The sequence below is a fragment of the Callospermophilus lateralis genome, chromosome 6 (assembly GCF_048772815.1).
Source record: "Callospermophilus lateralis isolate mCalLat2 chromosome 6, mCalLat2.hap1, whole genome shotgun sequence".
Lineage (NCBI taxonomy): Eukaryota > Metazoa > Chordata > Mammalia > Rodentia > Sciuridae > Callospermophilus > Callospermophilus lateralis.
In genome coordinates this window covers 54,221,021-54,243,853 of record NC_135310.1, presented here as the reverse complement: position 1 = coordinate 54,243,853, position 22,833 = coordinate 54,221,021, and the positions used below count along the sequence as shown (strand labels likewise).

General features: G+C 32.1%; 1 protein-coding gene across 3 annotated transcripts in view; it reads right to left on the bottom strand.

Moving 5' to 3' along the window:
* Rev3l (REV3 like, DNA directed polymerase zeta catalytic subunit) overlaps positions 1 to 22,833 on the bottom strand; it is a 177,012-nt gene that overhangs the window by 52,619 nt on the left and 101,560 nt on the right. For all 3 annotated transcript variants that reach the window (XM_076858345.2, XM_076858346.2, XM_076858348.2), the window contains 7 exons: positions 17,715 to 18,607; positions 15,293 to 15,375; positions 13,892 to 14,017; positions 10,643 to 10,835; positions 8,505 to 8,616; positions 3,117 to 3,232; positions 288 to 406 (listed from right to left, as the gene is read on the bottom strand). In XM_076858345.2, the coding sequence (XP_076714460.1) occupies positions 288 to 406; positions 3,117 to 3,232; positions 8,505 to 8,616; positions 10,643 to 10,835; positions 13,892 to 14,017; positions 15,293 to 15,375; positions 17,715 to 18,607 (1,642 nt within the window). The remainder of the gene's footprint in view (positions 1 to 287; positions 407 to 3,116; positions 3,233 to 8,504; positions 8,617 to 10,642; positions 10,836 to 13,891; positions 14,018 to 15,292; positions 15,376 to 17,714; positions 18,608 to 22,833) is intronic.

Below are 22,833 nucleotides of genomic sequence, written 5' to 3'. Positions count from 1 at the left end.
AAATTATAGAATATTCAGCACATATCACGGTATCTTATTATAGCTATAGACTTTTTAGTTGTTGTCTTAGACACAAATAGAAAAATTAAAATTAAAAAAAAAAACAAAGTCTAAAACCTCAGTTTTGCATTTTAGAAAGTAGTTATTTATAAATCTACCACAGTATAATAAAAATAATTTGCAAAATGCATAAGTTACATAGTAGGCTGTACTAATACTCTATAATGATTAAATTCCTATACTGACACAATCTGATAATGCCAAAAATTTTATATAAAACATTTTACCTCATTTCTCATGATTCTCCAGAGATTCAGTGTAATTCGGCCAACGATATTTATCTCACTCATTGTATCTGATCCATAGTCATCTCTTTCAGCTGCAAATCTGTTCTCCATTTTGTCATCTATAGAAATGAATATAGGACTTTATCAGGACCCACAGAAAACAAACTTTCAAGCAAATTATGCTAAAGTAAATGAGAATGACAAAATTAAAGATAAAGATTAGACTCTGAAATTCAGAGTCTACATTATATTGGATTAAAAGTAATCATTATTTTTAATAAAATAAAACAAATAAAAACAAGTTTTCTTCCTTAAATTATGAAGGAATTTTGAGAAATAAGTATATTGGAAAATACTACTCTCCCTTCCTCTTTTCTATAGAGTGTTGTCCCTCAGTATCTGTGGGGGATTGGTTCCAGGATCCTTTGCAGATACTAAAATCTGTGGAGCTCAAATACCTTATATAAAATGATTTAGTATGTGCATAAACCTATTCCTATATACATACTTTAAACCATTTCTAGATTACTTAGAATATTTAATAAAATAATAGTCGTTATATTGTGTTGTTTAGGGGGATAATAGCAACCAAAACAGTTCATACATGCTCACTACAGATGAATTTAAAAAGATACATTTTGATCTATTGCTGGTTGAATCCATGGATGCAGAACACCTGGATACAGACCATAGATACCAAGGGATGACTGTATATTTAAATAATAAGCCCCTTCCTCATTAAATTTGGTAATTTCTGCTGCTACTTTTATAAATACCTAAGCTACTGCATTTATTTGGGTTTAGCATAAAAAAGGTCCATTGATAAATTGGTCATTTCTTGGAAGAAATGGTAGTTTTTAACCTAAACAATTCTCTGAAAATCTGTTGACATCAATTAATGATGTTCATATTCAGCATGAAATTCTCAACTGTATATGGAGATAAAGAGTTCCTCCTAGAAAACAAGAGTTCTGTGCCCAGTTTCTTAGTTGATGTTTCTGCCTAGAAAAGAAATTAATATGTTTCTCTTATATAATATGGGAATGTTGTTGATTAAAGGCAATGGAATAACAAAATTATTTATCATATATTGTATGTCTATTATATTCTGTAAATTTATCAGTGTTTCTTTTATTTTAATACGACAAGTTTCATTTGGCCTTATACAATAAGAGAACTAGTATTCTAAACCAGGATTACCTCACTTCAAAGGCAACGTAGACTCACCCACCCAACTCTATTTCTTCCTTTATGTTAAAGAGACAATGTTTAAAAGTTGCCTTTTTCCCCACCCCCTGTTTAGCAAAAACACTTCTATAAAGTTTTTTTTTAAAATATTTATTTATTTATGTATCTTTAGTTTTTTTTTTTTTTTTTTTTTAAGGTGGATATATTAGTTTGTTTTTATGTGGTGTCGAGGATCGAACCCAGTGCCTCATGCATGCTAGGTGAGCACTCTACCACTGAGCCACCACCCCAGCCCCACTTTTATAATGTTTACTCTGATCTTAGGTATTGCTGTATTTCATAATCATTCTGGTAGTTCTATTATTTCCATTTTACACATAAGTGAAGTGAGGCATGGATTGGTAAGTAATTTCTGGCATCATATAGCTAGACAGCAGCCTAGCAAAGATTTCTCCAGATATTCTCTACAATTTGTATTTTGATAGAACCCAGAGCTTCATGCATACTAGGCAACTAGGCAAGCACTCTAACACTGACCAAAATCCCCAGCCCAGTACTTTACTTTAGTCACTCTTCTGATCCAATTTATATGCCTTACATGTTAGAACTAATTAATTAAAAGGCCCATCTGAACACTTGTGTTATTTCTCCTATCCTAATAGATATTGAAAAAAACAGATGTATTCTTGAAATGCAAAAGACATAGAAGCTACAAAAAGTTTACACAATGAAAAGCTTAAAGTATCTCTGCCTTTCATTCTAAGCTTTTGAAAGCTCAAAATAATTACTGTCTTTAAATCCTCCAGTTTCAAACTTTTCATTTAAATTTATCAACATTTAAGACATTTTACTGAAGTCATATCCTCTGGGAAATGGTCTCCTGATTAATTTTATCTATTTTATATTTGGTCATTTAGCTCCCCTAAAGTATATGTTATTTTGTTTGAGTAAGACTTGTGGGAGCCTAAAATAAATGCATTAAAAATTCTATAGTTCTAAAAAAACCAAAAATATAAAAAGTGACTTATAAAATATAAGTAATTTGGTATGAATATTATTACCCCTCCTCTTCAGTTAGCTCAAACCTTTGGAAACAGCTTTCAAAATTCATGCAATTTTTAGCCTGATACTTGAAAATTAATGATAAATACGTTAACTATTAATCTTTACTCTTCTTGTCCCTTCTTAACCAAGTGAATGAAGAAAAATAAACCAGACAAGTAGAATACAATATGGTAAGAGTAAAATAAGTCAAAGAAATATCATGCAGCTTCAACATGATTAAGAAGACTATCTCATAATACAGGAAAGTACTTATGATAGGAATGATAAATCAAAGAAGCATAATAAAAATGCAACCTTTGATATGATTCCAGTTATATGTAAAAAAAGATTTACATATGAAAAATGACTGAATAGAGAAAAAAATCCCAACAAATAACATTAACAGTATATAGAGCTATGAGATTGGGGAATTTAAAAAAAATTTTGATTTTTAAAATTTTTCTATAAAGTTGTATCTAGAACTTAACATAATTTAGTATTAAAAACTGAGCTAAAACAAACAATAGTACTTCTTAACATCTTGTCTTTGTCTACTTTATGACAGCTAAGCCATAAAACATTCACAACTCTACATACCTGGTACTCGAGAGATCATCTGACATAAGTCAACACTTAAGGCAGCAGCTCTTTGTAAGAGGTAGCCCCAGGAATGCATCTGAATCTCATATCCTAGCAGAATATCGGGATCATACCTAAAGAAGAAAGGGAAAATGAAATAAGGACCATACATTTGGACATTTAACTAAAAGAACTCATTTCTTCATGATAGAGGGTATAAAAATAAAAATCTATATTTTATAATGTATTGCAGATGGGGAAGGGATGATAGAGTGGTTCCTATGGAAATTTTACATAAAAAGAAATGAACTGAAGTTAACTTTTGTAAAATAAGCATAGTTTTTCTAGGACTAAGTATTTGATGTGACTTGGGAAAGAGGCTGATAGAAATTGGGATTGAATGCAGACCACTACCACTGATGTACAGGAGTGATGGTACAACTGAGAATATGATATATGCAGGGGAGGGTGAAGTGTGAAGGCATTTGTGCATACAGTATTTGGAAAAAGATCCTCTAGGTTGTCTGTTGCCTCTTCTCTCCTTCTAATCCATACTGCTCTTAAATAGTTTTAATGCAGAGAATGGAAAAGAAAAATCTTCCTTTTCTTACTTAATTTTAATAATGACTTATTTCTCACATGAAGTTAGGCCAAAGTAATACAAGTTTGTCCTCTTAAGAGGAAGTCGACTGTTTAATGGTACACTGAAATATTAACTGAGATTAATAAGGGGAAGGAAGGCATAAGAATCTAGAAAAATGTGTTCATTATGGTTACACAGCTACATTGGTAAAGTTAAAGTAACAAACTGCACCTAACTCAGGATTCTCTTTGTGGCTCCTCTTGGAATGTCTTTGTTGTGATCATTATGAAAAAATATTTGGTTACAGAAAGGAAAATAAGGATTTTAAAGCTGGCATGGGGTAGCGTGCCTATAATCCCAGCGACTCAGGAGGCTGATGTAGGAGGATCACAAGTTCAAAGCAAAGGTGCTAAGTGACTCAGTGAGACCCTGCCTCTAAATAAAACACAAAATAGGGCTATTAGATGGGCCAAGTGCCCCTAGGTTCAATCCCTGGTACCTGTCCCTCCCACACACAAAAAATTTGGGATTTTACACACTAGTCACAAAGTCATTCTGAATTGTGGGATGTGTGATCTGTTCAAATTATGTCATCTAATACCTTAAGTCTCAGTCATTGTCTACAATATTAGATCATACTAATTTATTGCTCTAGCCATCTATAGCTACTCGTGGTATAACAATGGAGCATAAGCAGATCACCAAATATTTAGAAGTGGTTTGCTAATATTTTATCAGATTTCCATAGATGCTTTTAAAAAGTGAGTGTTGAGGGCCAGGGTTGTATGTAGCTCAGTGGTTGAGTGTTTGCCTTGCATGTGTGAGGCATGGGGTTAGATCCTCAGTACCACATTAAAAAAAAAAAAAAAAAAAAAAAAAAAATATATATATATATATATATATATATATATATATATATTGTGTCCATCTACAACTGAAAATTTTTTTTTTTAAAAAAGTGAGTGTTGCTTTAGTTTCACTGGTCAATAGAAATTATAATGTTACTAAAATGTCCTATTTCTAATTCTGGAGTATTTAAGTCTGATATCAAAAGAACTACGTATAAACTTCTCCAAGAGTATCCTTTCTTTTTTTCCTATTCCTTAAAGGCCCTTGAAAGTGTATTAGATAATATAAATTTTAATATCTAGTGATCAGCTCATGATCCATTATTACATCACAGATATGCAGAGTAGCCCCCAATGCTGTTAGGAGAAAAAGATAATGTACATATTATGCATGTGTTTTCCTCTATATAAATATGGTGGAAATTTCTCAAAAAACGGCTTAATTTAATAAACAATTATTAATGAAATGTAACAGTCAAAATAGTTCATCAACCTATATAAAATGTCCTCTTGTAGAGTGTCACATGAGTGGTATTTCTGGAACAAAGAACAAGATTGTGGTATGATCATGGAAGCAAGAAACAGCAAGACAATAAGTGCCATGAAATAAATATCCAGAAAAGGGAACCTGGAAAGATCCCAGAGTACTCAAGAAAAGAGAAGTATCCCAACACCCTTCCTGCTTAGTCTTCCAACATAATACTCAACACTTTTACCATATCTGTGTTGAAACTGACTTTATCATCTTGTCTACTAAAAATCTTTTCTTAGGGTAATAAAAGATGTACTACATTTAGTACAGTGCAACCCCTTGTAAAGTTTTTTAATGGCTAACTTTGAGAAACTAGCTCTGAGGATCATGAGTCATAGAAGATTTAAAGGACTCTTGCACACATACAAAAAACCCTATTGTGTTAATGGCTTCTGAAGTACTGAGAATCAGAACAAGCATTACAATGTAGCCATGGTTGACTCTGATCTTAAGAAACTGGAAGATTGCTGGAATTCTCATCACATATGTTTCTAAGCATTGTTGGAACATAAAGAAGATGCCAGAGTATTGTAAGCCCTTCCCTTTTAGTTCCTTCACAGATAGTTATTCTAATTCATTTAAACTTCTTAATTCATGAAACATCCTGTTATTTCGAGAATTATTATTTCTAACAGCTATTTATTCTGCTGTGGCATAAATACTTAGTTTTTGATAATGTTTTGAAAGATTCAATTAAAAAGTTGTCTATTTTTATAAACTACTACTACTCAGAAATGACTACTGAAAACCAAAATAAAAAAGAGACCCTATGCTTTTCTTGCCCTCTTTTTTTGGGTGTGTGTGTGAGGGGAATGAGTCACTTGACCACTGAGCCACATCCCCAGCCTTATTTTGTATTTTATTTAGAGTTAGAGTTGTCTTACTGAGTTGCCAAGTGCCTTGTTTTTGCTGAGGCTGGCTTTGAACTCCTGATCCTCCTGCCTCAGCCTCCTGAGCCATTGGGGATTACAGGCATGTGCCCCCACACTCCTATGCGTCTCTTAATAGATTTATTTCACAGATTTTGTTCCCTTAGAATAATATGACAGTTGTTCAAATATTTTTTTTCAGTTATACTACATATATTTTGACCTGGAGTCTCATTAGTCTTTTTTTTTAATTGTTCTTTTTAGATATACATGATAGTAGAGGGTATTTTGGCATATTATTTATACATTAAATTACAGTCCTATAATTTATTCTAATTAGGATCTCCCATTCTTATGGTGGTACATGATGTGAAATTTCACTGGTACTGTATTCATATATAAACATAGTCTTAATAGACTTGAAAAGCTGAGAAAACATCTATATCAAGTTCAAAGGCCAAAAAACAAAATTTTCTTTTGTGAAAATATTTGGTGACAATAACAAAGTCATATTGATTTGTTTTTTAATTTCTACTGAGTTTCATTCACTCTATCAGGTTTCTAAGTCACAAAAAGAAAAAGATTGGGTAGATGGGATTAGTAGTAAATAATAATAATGATAATAAAAACTGTAGAGAACACTGAAGCAGCAGAAATAGGAAAATGTTTTTATTTCTTTAAGTAGAGAAAGCTACTTCACAGTTAATATTTTAAATAACTCACTAACATCTGTACAGATGAGATCAGTGTGGTCTAACTAGGGTAGAGATAATGGGTAGGAGAGGAAATAAACCTGAAAAATAATTCTGAGATTAAAGAGGTAGAATGCAATGTACACATAGATGCAGGAAAAAGAGAGGAATCATAGTTTATAAAACTAAGTTAGGGGCACAAGGGAAAATATAAAATTATTAATAAAGTCTATATGAAAATAAAAAAATTATTGACAAGAAATTAATGGATTTGATTTTATTTAATATCACTTTAGAATTCTTTTTATATTTGCCACCTAAGGAAATAAATATTAAGAATGGAAAAATATATTGTGTGCGTGTACAAATATGTAATGATGAATTTCACCATTATGTACAACTATAATGTACCAATTAAAAAAATAAAAATAAACATTTTTACAAGTACACAACTACATTTTATTCATTTTCATATTTATCTTATCAGCAGCACTGTACTTACACAGTAAACACTATGTACCAGACACCAAGTTAAGAGGTAATGCATTAATTTATCTAATTCTCATATATATTACTAATTTTACAGATAAGGAAAACAAAGAGTGAGAGAGACATATAACTTGCTTCAAGACAAAAATATGGGGCTAGCTAACACCAAAGCCTGTTTTGAGTTTACTACTCCACAAATGGGTGAAAGAATGGAATAATTATTTTGGAGAGTTGCTTGGACTAACATATAAAGGATATTAAAGAACTAAAAATGTTGCCTTTTTTTCTAATAGGTTTGTTTACTTTACCCCAGTTTTCTTAGTGATTAGTATAATTCATTTCATGGACATTTAAGAAAGTTACCATACTTGCAAATGGCCAAGAAAATTCTATCAGTGTTGATCCTGATGTTGGGATATACCAACAAGGAGAAAATAAGCATACTAAATAGAGGAATTTACTGGATGTGTGCTAGTGTACAAGATGGCACCGATCAAAACTCTCATGTGTTCCTTTTTCTAAGTTGTTTGCAGAATTAAATGTGGGCACTAAAGCATCTGACATATTGATGGCAACTTCTGTGAGAAGATAAAAGGTACTGATAATGGCAAGATGCAAAATGACAGGAATCTATTCAGTCACTAGTGCTATAAGTAATACAAATGCTTTCTCTTTTTTCTTCCCTAGAATGATGGGTAGAGCACAACATTTTTGATGCTCTGTCATTTAACCTGATTTTGTTTTATAGAAAAACACATTCTCTAATTTTCAAAATGGTTTACGTTAACCTATCTGGGATTCAATCAGACGTGGAGTCTATAGAATATTATTTGATCTTTAAAGCAGAAATATTGTATCAGTCTTTATATGAAAAAGAATTCAACTTTTTTGAACTCTGAGAGCAAAACAGAAAGGGGTAAGTCTAACAGATACCAAAAGACAGCTTTTAACTGTACATTAGGATCCAAAGAATATTTTCTAGCCCAATCCTAGCAATGGGCAGAAAGCTTAAGTGAAAGCATTTAATAAGGAAGGCCATAGCTCCCAAAAGTTACACTCTTGATAAAATACAAAAGAGGCATTTATTTTATTTTTAAATTAAAATGATTTTGGTTACAAGTCCTTTTCATAAATTCTGAAAAGATTTTACTATCAACCATCTAGACCAATTAGCAAATGGTCAGAACAAAAAGCAAAACAAAACAGTAACAACAATAACCAAAACCAACACCACTGATATGGTGGCTGGCTCCCAAAGTAAAAACTTACTTCCAGAGGCTACAGAAGGGGACTCTTTTCCTCTTTCATATCCTCATCTATATTATTTGCATTAGTATGAAAAGACCAAACTAGAAAAGACAAGAAAAAATCAGAAAAAAAACCAAAATAATACCTCTTTATTATATTGGTAATTTCTTGAAAAAGTGCCTTCTCATCAGCAGCATATGTAACTTCTAATCCTGTAATTCCAGATCTTATAAGTAATGGGCTCTGATATCTGATATCTTAAAAAAAAAAAAGATAAATTGATTAGTATATATAACACTGTTATACCATGTAACAGTATTGTATTATATAACATAAATAGAATATTATCCTTTACTTCTGAGTGAAAGTGTGCTATGGAAATATTTCAAATTAAGAACATAGTCCCCAAAGTAAAAATATAATTAACCCAATTTCTTGAAAAATTTCTTAAAAGGTTTTCTAACTTTTTCAATTAAAATTTCAAATTTCATAATTTCAGTTATTTAAAAAAGTGTACATTCACACAGTTCTGCAGATAATAACATCATCTGCAAAGAAATTTTATTACATTATTTCTGTTTTGTTTCAAAGCTAAGAGCTTTGCTTAGCAGATCATATTTTAATTACTAGTATGCTATAAAATGTGAGAAAATGCTTAATATCACCACCTCTTCAAAACAGAAAGAAGGTCCTTTTTTTCCTGATATGCATGCCTATTTCAAAGATGTTAAGGCTTCCCATCATGGCTGATTACAAAATATAAAAGTAACATCAACTATTTTGAAAATTCAAAAATTGTTTTTCAGGTGGTAAGAGCCAGCTGAACTACATACAGCTCTGATTAAACTTCAAATTCTTATATGGTTTTGTTCTGTGCTAAGACTTCTTCCTAAATTCACTTCTAATTTACTTCTCTGCATTTAAAACTGTAGAGAAGTACTTGAAATTTAACCACCATTTGACCCAGCTATTCCCCTTCTCGGTCTATTCCCTAAAGACCTAAAAAGAGCATACTACAGGGACACTGCTACATCCATGTTCATAGCAGCACAATTTACAATAGCAAGAGTGTGGATCCAACCTAGATGCCCTTCAATAGACAAATGGATAAAAAAAATGTGGCATTTATACACAATGGAGTATTACTTTGCATTAAAAAATGACAAAATCATAGAATTTGCAGGGAAATGGATGGCATTAGAGCAGATTATGCTAAGTGAAGCTAGCCAATCCCTTAAAAACAAATGCCAAATGTCTTCTTTGATATAAGGAGAGAAACTAAGAACAGAGTAGGGACGAAGAGCATGAGAAGAAGATTAACATTAAACAGGGATGAGAGGTGGGAGGGAAAGGGAGAGAGAAGGGAAATTGCATGGAAATGGAAGGAGACCCTCAGGGGTATACAAAATTACATACAAGAGGAAGTGAGGGGAAAGGGAAAAAAATATAAGGGGGAAAAATGAATTACAGTAGAGGGGGTAGAGAGAGAAGAGGGGAGGGGAGGGGGGGATAGTAGAGGATAGGAAAGGCAGCAGAATACAACAGACACTAGTATGGCAATATGTAAATCAATGGATGTGTAACTGATGTGATTCTGCAATCTGTATATGGGGTAAAAATGGGAGTTCATATCCCACTTGAATCAAAGTGTGAAATATGATATATCAAGAACTATGTAATGTTTTGAACAACCAACAATAAAAATTTTAAAAAAATCCTTATATGATACATTTTATAAAGAACCTTTAAACCAAAAGTATATGTATTTTGAAAGAGATATAAGCAAAGTTGGAAATCTCTTAAAAGTCTTTTTCACTTATAGTACTAACTTAACTTCTTAAAGCAAAGAGAAATAATGTTAGCAGCAAAATACCTGCAAATGCATACATAAGGAAACTGTCTACTCAAGCTAGAGATACATAATCATTTGGATTCTATATGAACAATTAGTATTTCATGAAATGTTACTAAAATCTTTATATCATATTGTTTCTGATTTTTTTTCCTGCAGTGCTGAGGATGGAACCCAGGGCCTCAATTATGCAAGGGAAATGCTCTACCACTCAGCCACATACCCAGGCCACTTCTGATTTTTGACAATAATTCAAGCAAGAATAATGAATATAGGACAAAGTTACCCACAGCTTCCTACTCCCTACCTGAACAAACATTCTAGAAATGAGTCCTTATGCTTGCTTGGATTAGATCTCTAGCACAGAAATTCTCCCCATTAAAAGAGTCATCCTAGAGTGGGCAGTATATTTTTAATAAAATTAACAATACCTTGACTAGAGATTGTCTTATCTTTATCAATCACTATTACACCTGTGAGTTCTGTTTTCTCAGTATCCGGTAGTGGAGTGTCAGATGAGATGCAGTAGAACAGAGCACAGATTGGGTCAAATTCAGGATCTGGTTCTAAGTCTCGTCTAGTTCGAGCATGTAACTCCACACTGATTAGGGTAAGATTTTGTATCTATGAAAGAAAACAAAAATAATATTTTAAAAAGTTTTTGAGAAATGCATGTTCAAAGAAGTATGTTTCACTAAGACCCTAAGGAGATGTTCATAAAATTATAGAAAAATTGCAATAGACAATTTAACACTCCACAGATTCCCTACAAGTAAATATTTAAGAATAGTTTAAATGAATTCAGGTATTTATTTTAGAAAATTTATCTTATAATTTCTCAATGAACTTGAAACTATTTGTCTTAGAAATATGCAATGTCTCTCAATTCCTGTTTGAGAAAGAGAATGACTAGTCAAGTGGTTCAAAACAGAATTTGTTACATTTTTTTCTTCACAGTTATTTAATCTATAGCTGTATCTATAATTTGAACTAAAAAGTAAGATTCTCTTTTTAAAAAAATTCCTACTTATTAATATGCTATTAATAAATAAAAAATAAAATGGGGGACTAAGAAAATAACTATTTTTAACAATTAGCATGAATTAAATTAAAAAATTTTTTAGTTGTATATGAACACAATGTCTTTATTTTTATGTGGTGCTGAGGATTGAACCCAGTGCCTCACACATGCTGGGCAAGCACTCTGCCACTGAGCTACAACTCCAGCCTCACATGCATTAAATTTGATAAATAAAAAAAAAATTAAATGGAAAACGTCTCTCCCAAATCCAAACAGAACAAAGCAACTGGTCTAATTAGAAAAGGATGAATGCATAGAAAGACTATGGAGAATACTGGGAAGACAACTTTAGGTCACAAGTATTTTGGAGGTTGATTTCATTACTAGACCAATTTTCACACTTTAGGGGTATTATTTTAAGCAAACAGAATAAAAAAGTTGGCAAGAGAGATTTAATGACTGTGATTAGGCAAGAGGTAGGTGAAAAGGGGAACAAGAATCCTTTTTCTTCTGAGTATTGATATGCAGAAAAGATTAACCTAGGTTAATGGCAAGAAGGACAGTTTCCTAGAGAAAGTTAAGAGTGTAGCAGATTTCTGCAGTTCATTTCCTGATTTGACCACCAGGTGGCTGTTAGAACTGTGTATTTGTCAGAAGCGTCAGTGACCACCAACCAGATATCCTAAGTGGCTTTAACTTGAAGAGGACCAATCACTCTGAAATAGGATTGCACAGAACAAAGTAACATATACATATAACAAATAAATAGAAAATTATAATTTTCAAATAATTAGAGAATAACCAAGTATAACAAATCTTTTTGCTAAGGTCTATCAATTTTGCTTTAATAAATACTTTTTGACGAAGTATTTAATTTTTAATTGTGGGTTTACATTTTATTGATAAATATTCCCCAGTTTATTCCCCAATTTATCTGGGCTTTAGGGGCTAAAATAGGGTCAGGTAAAAAATAGGAACTACATGAATGCTATTCAATGAAAAAAAATGCACAAGAGAATAAATGAGGGTCTGCAAGGCTATGTTCTAATCTAATTCTAATAAAAACAAATTGCCACTATGGGTGGTTACTAATTCTGACTTAAGAGCAAAGACATAAAACAGCTATATAAACTAACACTGTCCAACAGGATATCATAGACACCTTATGTAATTAAAATTTTTCTAGTAGCCACACTAAAAAAAGTAAAAATAGGTTTAATTAATATAAAAACTTTAAAAAAATAGAATCAAATAGAGGTTGATAATTCCTTATCCAAAATGCTTGAGACCAGCAGTGTTTTGGATTTTGACATGTCTGCACATATATAATGAGAACTATCTTAGAGATAGGATCCAAATCTAAATGCAAAATTCATCTTTGTCTCTTATACACCTCATACCCCTAATCTGAAGGGTAATTTTACACAATATTTTTAGTGCATTGTGCTTTGACTGCAACTCAATCATATGAAGTCAGGTGTGGGATTTCCCACTTAGAGGACCATGTCAGTGCTCAAAAAGTTTAAGACTCTGTATTTTTGAATTAGAGATGGTCAACCTGTACATCTAAAATATTATTATTTTAATATGTAACCAATATAAAAAATTGCTAATGAGATACTTTATATTCTTTTACCTACTGTAATCAATATGTATTTTACATTTATACCACCCATCTCAATGTGGATGCTTTTTTTTTTTTTTTTTGAGGGGTCATGCTGGGGATTGAACCCAGGGCCTTGTGCATGAGAGGCAAGCACTCTACCAACTGAGATATATCCCTAGACCTGGATTCTGAATTTTTTAACAGAACACTTGATCTACATTTAGATTTCATAAAATTTACAGTTGAAGCTTATTGTACATGACTAAGTTATTTTAAACATCCTTAAAACATTTTCTAATAAACAATTATCAGTTTTTAAATCTAAATTAATTAAAATTAAATAAAAGTTAAAATTTAGTTCTTCAGTTGTATAGGCTAAATTTTAAATTCTCACTACTCATGTTGCTAGTGGTTGCCATAATGAAAGCACAATTAAAAAAATACACTCAAATTTCCATCTTATTGCCAGTCAGATACATGCTCTGTGTTTTCTATAATATAGATAAATTTAGAGTAGAGATAAATTTACATATTCTTTCCAATCCATATTGTATTGATATACATTTTTATAAGACACTATCCTAGTCTTTGGCATATGGTTTGTAACATTAAAGTAAGTAGATTACATAGAAATTATGTGAATAAATGAATTTATCCTCTTTTATAGCAAGTTTTAATCTACTGAGCCAACCAAACAGAAAATAGAAGTAAATATCACAAATGAAATGTGATGTAACATCCTAGTATAATATCAAAATAAAAAGTTTTGTAACACATAATTCTAATATTTCAAAATTTTTCTAATTTTAGCTTCTAGAAACTAAATTCCAGTTATCAGATTTGTGAACGTTGTGAAACCACAAAACTGTCTCAGCAAGTAATGAATGCTTTAAAAGGTTTTCTACTTCATATAAATACAATTAAAAAAAATGAAGATCAACAAGGTTAGAATTCAATGTATACTTCTCTCACTAAAAAATTCCCACATGTGTTCTATAGAATAAAACCTAATAGATAAAAACAATGTATGAGTCCTTACTGTTGTAGTTTTACCTCATGTAAAGCTTTTGCCTCCTGTAAGTTTTGTATGCTGACTTTGAAACCGTAAGTATTATTTAAAGATGGTCCATCAATCTGAGAAGTTTCTTTCTTTGGGGTATTTACTGCTGCAAATTGATTCTATTAAAAAAAAAAAAAAAAGAAAGAAAGCCAGAAAAAGATCATGAGTAATCATTTTCTTTCTTTTAATTACTTATTCACATTTAGATAGTATGCTTCATATACTTAGAATTGCTAAACTTGTATTATCTCTTTGTTAAGTTCAAGAAAAAACTCTTATTTTTCTTTTCATTCTAATAACTGCATATACATATGTCAAATATCTGCTATAATCTACAAGCAACCATGTTGATCTTTGAGTTTACAAGCCCCAAACACTGAAATAACAGTTTTGTAGAGAGCTAACATTTATACCACATGGATATTTATTTATTTATTTATTTGCTTTCCTGAAAGTAAGACAAGTAAGTAGTTTATTTACAACTACACTAGCTAAAGTTTGTGAAAGATTTGAAATTCTGATACATGTAGTATTGTAGTAATACAATAAAATATTGTAAATAATCTTCAAGTACGTAAAAAAAATAACATCTTTGCATCTTTTTATTTTGTAAAATATTTTTCCTGGTTTCTAAATTCATTAACCATTTCCCCCCAAATGTTGATTTATGTTTACAACTCACTGGTATTTGTTTTTAATATATATAGTTTATAATTTAATAATTTTATAAATTAATGTTTAACAAGTATGACTTCAGGATATAAATACTAAAGTATATTTTATGTAGTTAATAATATTTATAAGTGGCCACCACAGAAGTGATTTTCATCATGTATTTCCAAGTATACATGTCTAATGTATGCTTTTTTTCACATAACCATATACTTCTAGGTTACTATGATATTTTTAGTAACTGAATAAAGACAGTTTTAACTTTTCAGTTTCAGTAGTAAATAATGTTGTTTTCCTTTGCTATTTAGTGAAATAAATTTAAAAAATTAAGTTATATTTGAGAAAAAAGTAATAAACCAAGAAAAAGGATATATTTTTGGTGGGATCAAAAATCACTTACTTGAGCTCTGTTGTCATGGATTGTTCTGATTTTGCCAGTAATCAGTTAATGTATTTGTATCCTCATAATCCACATTTTGGCTATCATATTCACTTTCTCTGTAATATGTGTATTTACATATAAGAATCTTTTAGATCCCAACAACAAAAAATAAACTAGAAAATAGGCAATTTCTTGTTGTCTCAAAGATATGTAAATAATGATGCAAAAATATAAGTAATAAAAATCTTTAATTGAGACATGAAATTATTAATTATCTAACTGAAATCTAAAAATAAGACTGGATCTTCCACTGATCTGTAAATATGTTTAGTATAGTTACCTTCACTTGTGTTGTTAAGAGTACTCTTCTAAGAGTGTCAGTATTACTTCCTTTCTTATTACTCAACTTCTGGGTTTTTGGTTCTGTAGAAAGAAATTTCATTTTTAACTTGAACATTGAAATTACCTGCTTCTGTTTTTTAAAAAACTTTTGTTGTTCCAAATATTTAGTTACCATTTTGAGTACTGTCCTATAAATTCCCCCCAAAGATTTAATAATTTAAAAATGAAACTAATTCAAATCTCTGATGCCCTCCAAAATAACTTTAAAATTTTGCATTTTTACATACACTTAAGTTTTATTTATTGAGGTTTTTAAAATCTTAGTCATTACTCTTGGGAATCAATTAATCACTTATTTATCAAGTATTTATGATGAAAAGACATATTTCTTGCTTTCATGGGATCTGGAGAGAATCAGAAATTCACCATACAGATAGCAAAGTGAAATTAAAGTAGTCTTCTTTATGTGTAGAAGATATATTCTAAGAACCCTTGTGGAGGTGCAAAACCACCAATAGTACTGAACTCTATATCATTTCCAATACATACAAAACTACAACAAAGTTTTATTTATGAATCAATACAGTAAGAGGTAATAACAAAGTAGAACAATTATAACAATATACTATGATGAAAGGTCAATGAATGTGGTCTCTTTCTCAAAATAACTTCTTGTACCTTCACCTTCTTCCTTCAAGGAAGTACTTTATGGCATATTTGCATTCCCAGCATTGCTGTTCTTGCTCTTGAGGTCAATTATTAAGTAAAGTAAGGATTACCTGATCATAAAAACTGCTACTCTGCAACAGCTGATAACTAAGATAGCTATTAAGTGACTAGAGAGGGCAGCATATAGAGCACAAATGTGCTAAGTAAAGGGATGATTCACATCCTGAAAAAGATACTATTCAGAATCATACAACTTATAAATTGCTTATTTATATAACTTTATATTTATTATTTTTGGACCACAGTTGTCAATAACTGAAACTGCTGAAAGCAAACCTGTGGGTAAGGAGAAACCACTATATAACTGGGATAAATACAACAAAGGGGAACATAATTGGGAATTTTTTTCTGGAAAAGGTAAGTAAGGCATCTTTGAGCTAAAATCTTAAGAACAATAATTAACTAGGACTGGATTAGGCATTTTTCCAAATTACTGGGCAAAAAAACTAGAGATTGTAAGAGTGGGCAAGAAGGCAAGAAGCCCAGGAAAGAGATAATGACAATTCTTAAGTAGATCAATTTGAGTTATTTAGGAGTTAAATAAGTGATAGATGGAAAGGACACCAGAGGGTAAATATTTAGGGAATCAGGTGGGTACTACAAATAAAAGTGTTTCTGAGTAGTGTAGTTGACTAGAGATGGCAGTACTATTAATTGAGATACAGAGAACTGAAAGAAGAGATAAAGAGAACTGAAAGAAGACAATATGGATTTCTATGTGTGGGTACGTATATGTGTTTATAAGGGGGTTAGGGAAGTGGTGGTAAATGTGCGCAGTGAGACTATGAATTAACTTTAAAAATATTGATCTTGTAGTGCCTTTGAGCATTCAAATGAAATGCCAATTAGGCAGCTGAACATAGTATTGTGGGGCTTAAAAGAGAGCTCTGAACTGGAAATATAAATTTGTGAGTTACCTATGTTAATCCTGTGAGCAGGAATTAGATCATTTAGAGAAAAAAAACAAAGAAGGCTGAAGGTCAAACCTTAATACATTTTTAACATTTAAATAATAACTGAGAATAATAAAATAAGTTTCAAAGGAAAGCCAGTAGAAAGAACCAGAAGTAGGAGGATAGCCAACGGAAGAAGAAGGTCCAATAAGGAAGATCAATGTGACAATGCTTATTTTGAAAGGCATGTGATAAAAAGACTGAAATAAATCCATTGGTGTCAGATGTAAGAACTTACTAAGAATCTTGACAAAAAGCTGTAACAAAAGAATGATAGGAGCACAAATGAAGTTTAGGGTGAATGAACAGCAAGCAAATAAATGGGGCTGTCAAATTAAGAGAAATCCTAAGAAATTTGGCTTTGAAGAGGAAGAGAAAGAGAAGAAGCTGGTTGAAGATATAAGGTCAAGAAAAATTTTTGGATTTATTTCTATTCTAAAAGGTGGAAGAGATTTATGTATACGTTAAAAGCAGGGGGAGATCAAGTTAAAAAGAAGGTACAGTTTCTAAGAGGGCTCCATAATTCATCTAGACAGTAAGAAGACAGGATGGAAGCAGATAGAAGTAATTTCACAGTAAAAAGATGAAAAAGTTTAAATATAATGATTGTAAGACATAATAATCTATTTGCCAAGCTACAATTTCATTTCAACAGCTTTCATTACACCAACGTCTAATGTTATCTTCATTTCTAACTATGAAATCACTTTTTAGCCTTTCCATTATTTATACACTTACCTGTTGATAAAGGGCTAAAACAAGTTGCCTCAGGAAGCCTTTCCAGATGTTTTCTCTGTGTAACTGGTGTACTATGAAGGCAAAGTAAGTCACATTTCCCAGTTTTTGCCCTAGCATTAATCGGAGAGATTGCCAGAGGCTCCTGGGACTCACTGCAGGGGCTTTTCTGTGTACTATCTTTTATAAAGTTTTCAACATCCAGGGAACGTAGTTCATCTACTGGTGTTGAAGGTCTATCATTTCCATTTAATGCTTTGGAATCTGGGGGTGTTCCTTCTTGCCAAGGGGGAATTACTGGGGAATCAGGAGAGCTAAAACTAATATAATGGTTATCATCATCTTCATCTTTCTCAGGATTACTTGCAGAGGGAATAGGTTGCAGTATCTGACTTCCACTTGCAGTTCGACTGCATCCTGTGGTTGGTGCTTGTAAAGAGTTATCAATATCTTCCTTAGTATGTACTATAGTGGGATGTACATGTGAGCTTGCATCCAGTTGTGGAGACACTACAGGTTTGTCATCTGGGTTAACTAATGGGCTGAAGTTCTCAACAGATTTTACAACTCCAGTTGGCTCAGTTTTAGGCAGCTTCTTAGAACGTTCATATTCTTCTTTGGCTTGAAGCCAGGCTTGAACCAGCTGTCGACTTGGGGCACATTTGCAAGGCATAATCACAATTTTTTTATCTTCAACCATTTTATGGTTATTATTGAACCCTTTATTGACAACTGCTTGGCCATTACGAGGGGGTGACCCTGGTCTTGGATTCTGAGTCATTGCTGAGAATGCTGTTTTCCACAGACGAAGTCCTTCTAAGGAAAAGTCTCCCTCAAACTCAGCCAGATCATTTGGAAGTCGAGTTTCTACCATGAGGAGCCGTCCACCAATCTCCCTATAAACAACATATTTTAGAAAAAAAAAGTTCTGTTTCAAAAATATTTATCAAAATATTTAATTTTCTGAAAAATATAAAGCCATTTTTGGAGTCTTAAACATGCCGATTTCTTTCTTCCCACTCAACTATCCCCCACTTTTTAAGAAGGAACACTCTATATTTAGTTTCAATACACTTTTCCTGACAAGTATATGACTAGCAAATTAATTTTCTTTGGAAAGTATTATTAATAAAAAAAGAGAGAAAGTATATTTTATTTTGTTTTAGTGCCCCATGAAACCTTTTTCCCTTTAAGGAGATGACACAAATTCATCAGATTCCTGACTTCTACTAATCTTAAGTAACTTTTCAATGTCACTATGCATGGACAGTGATGGAGTCATTTATCATTTAGACCCTATATCTCTTGAATTTTATTTATAGCCTTGCCTCCTTCTATATTCTCTAATACCTATGATAGTTCAGCAAAACCAGTAAATTCAAATACATCTTAGTTCCCCTCAAATTCTCTCAATCATTAAAAAATAAAATCACATGCTGGCAGTACAGCTCATTGGTAAAGTGTGCACTTAGCATGTGTGAGGTCCTGGGTTCAACCCCTTGTGCACACATGCACATACATATGCACCCAATCATACACAAATTGAGGTAAGTTACTGTAATCCTTTCTTCTTTTAAATTTCAAGAATTAACACTAACATAAGATCTTAAGAATTGGTATGGGCGCAGTGGCACATGCCTGTAATCCCAGTGGCTCAGGAGGCTGAAATAGGAGGATCATTGAATTCAAAGTCAGCCTCAGCAAAAACAAGGTGCTAAGCAACTCAGTGAGACCCTGTCTTTAAATAAAATACAAAACAAGGCTGGGTATTGTAACTCAGTGGTTAAGTTCCCCTCAGTTCAATCCCTAGTACTCAAAAAACAAAAAAAGAGTCGACAGGGCCCAAGCTGGGAGTGGTGGTGCATACCTGTAATCCCAGCAAATCAGGAGGCTGAGGCAGGAGGATTGCAAGTTTGAGGCCCACCTCAACAACTTAGTGAGGCCCTAAGCAACTTAGCAAAACCCTGTCTCAGAAAAAAAAATAAAATAAAATAAAAATAAAATAAAGTGCCCCTGGGTTCAATTCCCAGTACCAAACAAACAAAAACAAAGACTTGACAAGGTCTATAAAATACATAGCTTAAATGCTACTAATGTATGTGTATATGGAGAAATAGTAATTAAAAGACAGCCCAGTTTATTTCTGTTATAAGTATTAAGTGAAACCTATTTTTCTGTAATATACTGATACTATTTCTGCTTACTATGGCAACATAATGTAAGTCTAGTCTTTCTTCCTCATGATAACTTTTTTTATGGATATGAAGATAGTTCTTAATTAAGCATGATTCCACAAAAGTCCTGGTTGCTAGATAAAATTTAATTAACTGAATTCATGTTTTCTGATTTAAAGCTGAAGGAGGAACACTGGGGTTATTTGTTCTTTTATAAAGTTCTCTGTCCCCTTTATAAAGACTTTGGCTTCTACTAATCAACTCTGTAACTAGCATTTAGCACCTCCCCTGCACTTTCTCTCCACTTATGTGAAAAATTAGAAAACAGAATTATTGCTATTGCACATTCCATGTGGCCATACCCAATGCTAATACTGACACAGAGGTAAAAATGAAGTAAAGAATAAGAAGCATTGGCAAGGTGTGGTGAGTTTGCTTTCTTTTATATTTTCAGCAGCATGGTAAAAATTTCACAATATATATCAAGAGTCTTAAAGTTTTCAGCAATCTAATTCTAGGACTATATGGAAAAATTCAAGAATACAAGAAACACTTAAGAAAAAGATACTAATCACAGTTTATGTATTTTGGGGAAAAAAAGGAAATAACCTTTCTGTCCAATACTATACATACGATAGACTATTAAGCAGTCATTAAAGGATATCTCAAGAAATTCAAATTGATGCTTTAAGAAACTCATAAATTTAAAAATATAAGTATTAAGTTTGGACATAATACTGTGACTATAGTAAGAGCACATTTCATAAAAAACAAATTAAAAACAACATTTCAAAAAAGGAAGAAAGTACATTAAAAATATTATGGTGGCTAACACTAGGCAGAGAAATGGGATGACTTCTTTTATACTTCCTACATTTTTTATATTGAATATATAGATTTTTATTTAAAATACTGTTTCTCAAAAATAGTGGTTACTATTCTTTTATTTTAGCTAGAAGACAAGTTTCTAAGTTAGACATTAATAACTAATGGCAATACAAAGTTAGTAACTATTACATGGCAAGTTTGTTGACTAAAAATTAAAATACCATATATGGCTAAGATAGAAAAAATAGTTCAACTGAAAATATACCACAATTACTATTAATAAAGTCAAAGTTCCCAAATAATGGAAACTGATGTCTAAGGAACATAAATTAATGTATTCTAGCAGTGAAATAGAGCAAGTACCATGTGGGTACTAAATAAAACTGTTGGGAAGAAAGGGAAAATTTCTGATTTATACTTCAAATCATCAGGAGGGAAGGAAACTTCTTAATATTACTGATTGCCTACTTAAGTTTTCTAAAAGAATTTTGTGGTGCTGGAGATTGAAGCCAAGGGCTTCACAAGTGATAGGCAAGGCTCTCCACAAGTGAAGCACATCTCCAGCCTTCAACCCTTTCTTAAATGGAACCCTACAGGAATTATTGTTTATTTATTTGCTGGCATTCACTATGTAAAATTTAAAAAAAAAAGACCTTCTGAAGTAATTTTATAGTGATTTATTTCAATCATAGCAAAATTGAAAGATGCATGCAGAGATTTTCCATATCTCCCCTGAACGCATACATGTGTATAGCCTCCTCTATTATCAGAGTAGTACAAGTATTGCTACTGATGAACCTACATTGACACACCAAAACAACCAAACTCCATACTTTACATCTGAATTCATTCTTGTCCTTATATATCTTTTCTTTGGGTTTGGACAAATACATAATGATATGAGTACATGCTATATGTATATGTGTCTGTGTGTGTGTAACTAAGGTTAGAAACACGGTAGTGCTAAAGGGTCAGTGCATATATGCAGTATGGTCTCTACCTTATTTGGCTCTTCATAACTATTTTTATCATTTAAACTAAGCAGGGCCTGCTTTAGCCATCGCCACCATTTTCCTGTACTGCTGACTAGATGGATGAAATGAACTGCCTCTCTGCAAATGAGTAAGTATAACTACTGAGGCAGGAACAAGAACCATCATTTAAACCTCCTAGATTAAGTCACTTTCTACAGTTTAGCTCTTATCAGATATTCCCTAACCTAATGATGAAGGTGATAGAGGATAAATCCTCAACCACTGATAAATAACAAGCATGGTTATTCTCTTTTGCTATTAGTTATATATGCCTTTTTGTTTATCACTTCTCTGAGAAGTCTTAAAAGAAAGAGATAAGGGGAACCAAAGCCCATCTATACTTGTAATTGTATAAACTAACAATAAGACTGAAGATACTGGAACCACTGAAAAGGAAATGGTTTATAACAGATACAATTTTAAATAATCTTTAATTATCATAAGAGTACTTATGTAATAATATGTATGTTAAATATAAGTACTTAAGCAACAATATGTATGTTCATTTCTATGCTTTGGATCTTCAGATATATCAAAGAGCTTGGCAACATTGGCAAGTGGAACATTGCAACATTAATAAGTGGAACTTAGTGGGAGGTCTTTAGGTTACTGGGGGGTGTACTCATGAAGGGGATTATGGGGTCACAGTTTATTACTCTTTCCCTCTTTTCCTTCCTGGTCATGAGGGGAGCAATTCTGCTCTGCCATGTCCTCCCACCATAATATGCCTTCTAGCCATGGGCCCAAAGTAATAGGATCAATCACTCAAAAACTGAAACCTCTAAAACTGTAAGCCAAAATAATCTTTTTTCTCTTTATAACTTGATTATCTCAGATATTTGTTATAAACAGTGATGGAAAACTAATAATCATTTCCAAAAACTTTCTAAAAAATGAGTTTATTTTTTAAAAGTACAAAAGTTTAACATCAAAAAAAAAAAATACCATTTAAGCCAGGTGTGGTGGTGCATTCTTGAAGTCCCAGCAGCTTGGGAGGCTGAGGTAGTTGGGATTGCCAAGTTCAAAGCCAGCCTCAACAACTTAGTGAGACCCTGACTTAAAAAGGGCTGAGAATATACCTCAATG